The 6,000-nt window shown below is 32.5% G+C and overlaps 1 protein-coding gene across 8 annotated transcripts in view; it reads right to left on the bottom strand.

The window, feature by feature from the left end:
- Positions 1–280: 280 nt before the first annotated feature.
- The window catches only part of EPHA7 (EPH receptor A7), a 181,117-nt gene continuing 175,397 nt past the window's right edge, over positions 281–6,000 (bottom strand). For all 8 annotated transcript variants that reach the window (XM_008006644.3, XM_008006645.3, XM_008006646.3 and 5 more), the window contains exons 16-17: positions 5,578–5,733; positions 281–3,804 (exon numbers count right to left, since the gene is read on the bottom strand). In XM_008006644.3, coding sequence (XP_008004835.2) covers positions 3,690–3,804; positions 5,578–5,733 — 271 coding nt within the window. In that variant the 3' untranslated portion in view covers positions 281–3,689. The remainder of the gene's footprint in view (positions 3,805–5,577; positions 5,734–6,000) is intronic.

Here is a 6,000-nt window from a genome sequence, read left to right as displayed (position 1 = left end):
TGTTGGTATCATGCAGTAGTTTCAGGAAGGAGCAAGAAAGATTGTAACTGTTTGGCAGTATGGATCTTTGAAGACATGATCTTGTTATTCTGTAATAATTAGAGTGGAATTGTTAGTGTGCAAGAGATTAAAATGAAGCAATGAATATTCATTTTTCTTCATATTCTGATTGGTCCACTCAACTATTTCAATCAAACTTTATCTCTTCTTGTAATATTACATAGGAAAATAAAGAACGTGTAAGGGATATAAAGGAATCCACCAATGATTGGAGACAGGATTTTCTTTACATTGTCTAATAGACTTGTTTATTATTTTAAGCTGGTAAAAAGAGACTTATGATTCGTGTTGAAGAAAGAGTTATTTGTGCTTGATACATTGAAGACACTGTTCAAAAGCAGTTTGTCCTTATAAAAGGATGACCCCTGTAGTATTTCTTAGGCAAGGAGGGACAAATTCAACCAACAAAAAGCACATCTCGCCCCGAGTTCCCCATGATTTCTCCACATAGAGCAAAAAAATACACATCAGTAATTTATTTGAACATGCACATCAGTGAGTAGCATAGTTCTAGGCTACTCAAGAAACAAAAGGGAGAATATCAGCATTACCTAAATAAAAAAGAGAGGTGAATTACACCACTTTAATTGTCTTAAAAACACGGATAAGAAGAGCAATTAAAATATAGTCCTAAACAGTACTAGCTAATGTAGATTACATAAGTATACAATATGATTCAACTAATAGTGCTCTGACAAGCATAAACCACCAGTTCTAGTAAACAAGGCCCAGATCAATTGCTGAGAAAATGTTAGATTCAGATGTAGAACAAGTTACTTTTATTTCGGTACTGAATGCAAAACACAGGTCAAGTGTGAGGACAGCGTTCTAAAAAAGGTGGCTCTGTTAAAGCAAGGAGGCCATTTCCTTTTGCATTTTTATAATTCTGGAATTCTATTTTTGACGTTCACTTTCCTACTTTTCCTCCCCTGAGCACTAATTTATTAAAAAAAAAAAAAGATTTCAAGGTGCAAGTTGTACATTCTTATCGTTATACTATCTCATCTCTTTCTGGAAGAGAGTATTACAATCAGCATTACAATGATCTTTTTCTCTTAATATTTGTTTCACGTACATGTATTTCAAAATCATAATGTTGATTAGGAAAAGAAACTTACAAACGAGATAGTGATGTAATCATACACTTCCTATTGTGCTGTGTGTCTTTCCCATCCCTTCTCCCCTTTCCCTGTAAAGAGCTGTAAAAAATTTAAGGCAGATGAGGTATATTGCTGAAGGAAAAAGTTATTTTTGATAAAAACTCAAAAAAACTTTTATTCTGCCCTTCTACTCAAGAAAGACTACTCAACTATAAATCTAGTGCTAGAAAAAAGCAGGAAAGACACCGTTTGCGTGTACCATACTATGTCTTCTATTTCTAGAATGGCTTTTTGTTAATTTAATTTTAATAGAAAAAATAAGCACCTTAAGCTATGAACAAGAAAAGAACTTCATTATTAGTGAGTCTAGAATCCAAAAGGAATTAAGAACACTCACTCAAACTCTTTCACTCATTCTCACAAAGGCCAATGCTACTGATTAGAATTGTAAAGTGCTGTACTTAGTATAAACACTTGTATACACTGCAGACACTGAAAAATAACCCTCAAGCACATTGTGTTATAGTTCCAAAAATATATTTACAGTCTATTACAAAGATTACAAATGGAAGTGTCTAGGTGACTGTATTATGCTAATTAAAATTATTTTTACAGATTAATTTTCCTTAGGGACAAAAAACATTTTAGTGAAATTAAAATGATTTTTCTAGTCAATCAAAAAATAAATTAAAATATCAAATAACACTGTACAGTGATTTAAAACAAACAAAAAAAAGGGTGGGGAGGGGTTTGGGAAGCAATCCATTTGAGTTTTTCTATAGCCATCTTTGGTCCTAAATGTGGGAAAACACATTATGTAGCACTGAAAATACCTGTTCTTTTGTGATGCTCTGCAAGTAAAATAGAAAAATATAGTGCATTTTCAATGTATTCAGAGCCCACTACAGAGAAATGTGTGTACAAAACAAGACAGTATAAATAAAATTTACAAGTTTTACAAAGGAACATTTACAGATTTTGTTTCTGTTATTTGTTTGTTTGTTTGTGGATGCCCACATTATCAAACAAGACCAATTATGACCGATCCCTGGGATCTTTCTCTATTAAAATCATTATAAACAGCCCAATTCTCTTTGGAAGTACAACAGTTCAATTCTGGGGTAGTTCATGATTTTCATAACTTTTGAAAGCATTACTCACAATATGTATACATTCCTGTAATATCTATAAAGACACATTTAATTATTGCTTATGAAATTCTAACACAGTAATCAAATAATATGGTTTAATAAATAAAGCTTTAAAAACAAGCCAGATCCTTCACCTCTTCCTTCTAGGGTAAGGAGTCCTTTCATTTAACAAGTTTCTTGCATCAGTGTTCACAAACAAAAGACTTTTTGTTTTGTTTTGTTTTGAACTGCAATGGTGATATTCTGTGCAGCAAATTTGTGTTTAAATGGTGAAAATTGTGAACTGCCCCTTTATCATGCTTCGGAGTTATAATATAAAACAATTATTTCCTTTCATGTTTGGACTGCATTCAACAGAAGAGGATATAAAATATATGTCAACTATTTATCCTAAATTTCCTAATGTCACGAGACTGAAAAAATCTTGATGTGCTCAGATTAAATTTTAGATAACACTGGATAGTTCTGCTTTCAGAGACTTGCCTTCACCAACATTCTTCAGATGAAGCGCCTCATTTTTTTAATATACTCATAAACCTAAAACTCGAGTTTATTAAATTCTTTCTAGTAAAATCACTCTATAAACAATCTGTTAAAAGTGCCTTATAGTATGTATGGATCATTATTGCTTTTTTCATTGAAAAGATAGTACGTTGTCTGATCTTTACAAAAAATTTCTTTTTAAAAAATATCAGAGCTCTTGGCAACTTGCATTTTCTTGACTACCTGCCAATTAGCAAACAATATCAAAACAGCACTGATTAAACAGAATAAAATGGCACAAAAAGGATACCAATGTTCTGACAGAGATGTATCTTCAGTCACGCTATTTCTTTTGAAATCTGAGATTCTTTCAAAGGTACCCAGTGTAGTAATGTGTTACAGATTTAACACTAAAAAGGTCCAAAGCTATAAACAACTTTCTAAAACAAAGACCTTATGAAGAATAAACACAAATGATTTTAAAAAGGAATAGTCTGAAATCACATATTTAAGGAAAATATTTCATTGATTTTAACAATAAGATCATGATTTTATTTGACAAATATATTCTTTCTTAAATTCTTTATGTACATTTTAAAAAGTCTATAAGACAAAAAGGAGGTTAGAGAGCTCAAGGTGTTTGGATGTTTTTCAGGTAGTACTTTGTTTATTGTCACTGCTATTTTCCTGGCCACCGATGGTGGATCCTAAATTCCCTTTTTATATATTCTGGTGGCACTTAGGAGTTCAAGTCTATAGGTGCTTCTTAAATCTTCTCTTCACTGTTGGAAGGACCCAGGACATCAACTGTCTTCTAGCAGCATTCTATGCATACACTGAAGGCCAGTACTGTTTCTTGCAGTCTGTAATCTCCCTTAAAAGGGAGAAATGCATATCACACTTGAATGCCAGTTCCATGTAAATGTAGCATTTGTGCTCTCATAGTCTGAATGCTGCTCATGATTTTCTTTTGATGGCCAACCAGTGTGATCCCTAAACTCATCACATCCCTGAAAAAGACAAATGTAGTTTTTACTAGGTACCTTACAAAGAGTAAGTGTGGCACAAAACTTACAAAACAGCATCAACTGTTTAATTAAATATGTTATCTTAGCCAAATAGCTCTTATCTTAGTGTTCTTGGGTATTATGATTACACCCCTGCATCAGATCAGAATAGTAAAACCTATATCAACATTCTCCTTTGCAAAAACCTAACTGCTCAGGCTCTCAATTTACTCTCAATTCATTTTTAAAGTGATTTGAAATTTTACGTAAGAAATTATTAAAGTCTTAAAGCTATTATTAACTTGAGGGAAGGTTAGGAAATGTTATTTCAAATGTTGTCTTCTTGAACCTAATTGGGATTTAGAAATTTCTAACTGGAAAAAGCTGGATATAGTATAATGAAAATAGTTGGCGGGATCTAGAAGAAAAATTGGAAATCATCAATGACCATGTAAAATTTTATACTGGATTTAATTAACATGTGGTAATTCTGAGCATATTATTGATTATATACTTACTCCAGTCAGTTCAATCATTTCATTATGTGTCATAAAAACGATCTTTAAAAATGTACATCTCTGTTTAATAGCTTAAATTTGAATTAAGAATTGTATCTGTTTGTGTTTTCTTGCCTTTCCTAATAGCCAGACACATTGAGCTTATGTCTTTACAAGCAGCTAAAATATTGCAAAACTCTAGCACTGTAGTTTTTCATGGCAGTGACAGAGAAACATGGTTTTTCAGGGGTACAGATTGCTTTGGGGACCCAAGTGTAAAAATGCCCACATAGTGACTATAAGAAAACTGAACAAAATAGCATGCACACACTTAAATTCATGTACATGACATTTCCCGGCATATGCCAGAAAATAATATTTGATTGCTGGTCTTCATCTCATTGGACAAACGATGACAGTACATAGATAGAATCCCACAAATGGAACCTTGAATATTGTTTTCCATTTTCAAACACATTGACTGAGAGGAACTGGGTCACCCATGAAAGTCACGCTGCAGCCAAGTCAACTGAGGTTTAGAGATTTTTAGATTGTCCAGGACCCCATAATTAGTGATGGAGCCAGACAGGAAAAGTGAGTTCTTTTAACTTCAAGTTCATAGCAATTTCAAAAGTTGTTTTATCAGGTCATTTTTTTCAGGTTAAAAAAAGGAATCGATCAATCACACATCTTCCAAAAAGTAAGTTAAACTCTTACTTTTAAGCTATGGTTAACTGAATTAAGCTTCTTTTGATCTCTTCAGAAATAATCATATTGGACGTTCTAATGCATTTCAGCATTGAGTATAAAGTTTTGAGATTATTTAAGTTCAACAAAAACATGGTGAAAGAAATCCTCCTTTGCAATGGAGAAAGTTTCCCCAGTGAATAGGAATCTAAATAATACAGAGGTTAACAACAGAGGAAGCCTCAATGGATGGTGTTTAGAAACCAGCTATGGAGTCATATTAGTTATTACTTACTAGTTAAGTTGGCTTAGGAGAAATATTTAAATTTTCTGAACTTTAGCCTTGTTGGCAACGAAATAGGTATAAAACTATAGACTTAATACAATTATTGTTGTGAAGGTTAAAAAGGTAATGTGTTTAAAGGTCTATTTAGCATAATGCCTGGTACACAGTAAGAACTTGTTAAAGAAATACTTTTTTTCCTTGATTTTGGGATTCAAATTCTTTTAACATAAAGAAGATAACCTAATGTATAAAGTGCAGATTGTACCTAATAAAACCTTAAATATAATGTTAAGAGTTTAAGCTTACTCAATAGTCATCCTGGCTACTGATTCAAGGGAATTGTAGCCAGCTGCTGTGAAGTTATCTTTATATCTTTCCATCTTAATAGCTTGTAGCCATTCTCCAACTGAACAAAAGGTAGTGAAATCGGGAGTGTTTTGATCCAGAAGAGGGCTTATTGGCCTAGATAAAAATGAAACAGAAAAGCGAATATTATCATGAACTACCAAGGAAAGAATGTCTTGACCCATATAAAGTTAAGGTATAAAGAATAAAATTAGATGTTTTAACTGGTGTATATAATAAAAAAATACATCTATATGCGAATAAAAACCTAAAGCATCCAGGAGGCCAGTAACTACAAACTCCTAAATTTATATTCTATTTAGATGTGATGACCACCTGGTTTTGTCTTCCATATGTTTTTAAAAGTACAGCCAACAATATTTG

This window comes from Chlorocebus sabaeus, chromosome 13, assembly GCF_047675955.1.
Source record: "Chlorocebus sabaeus isolate Y175 chromosome 13, mChlSab1.0.hap1, whole genome shotgun sequence".
In the NCBI taxonomy this organism is placed as follows: Eukaryota; Metazoa; Chordata; class Mammalia; order Primates; family Cercopithecidae; genus Chlorocebus; species Chlorocebus sabaeus.
The sequence above is the reverse complement of the archived record's forward strand: the minus strand, read 5'-3'. Positions and strand labels throughout refer to the sequence as shown.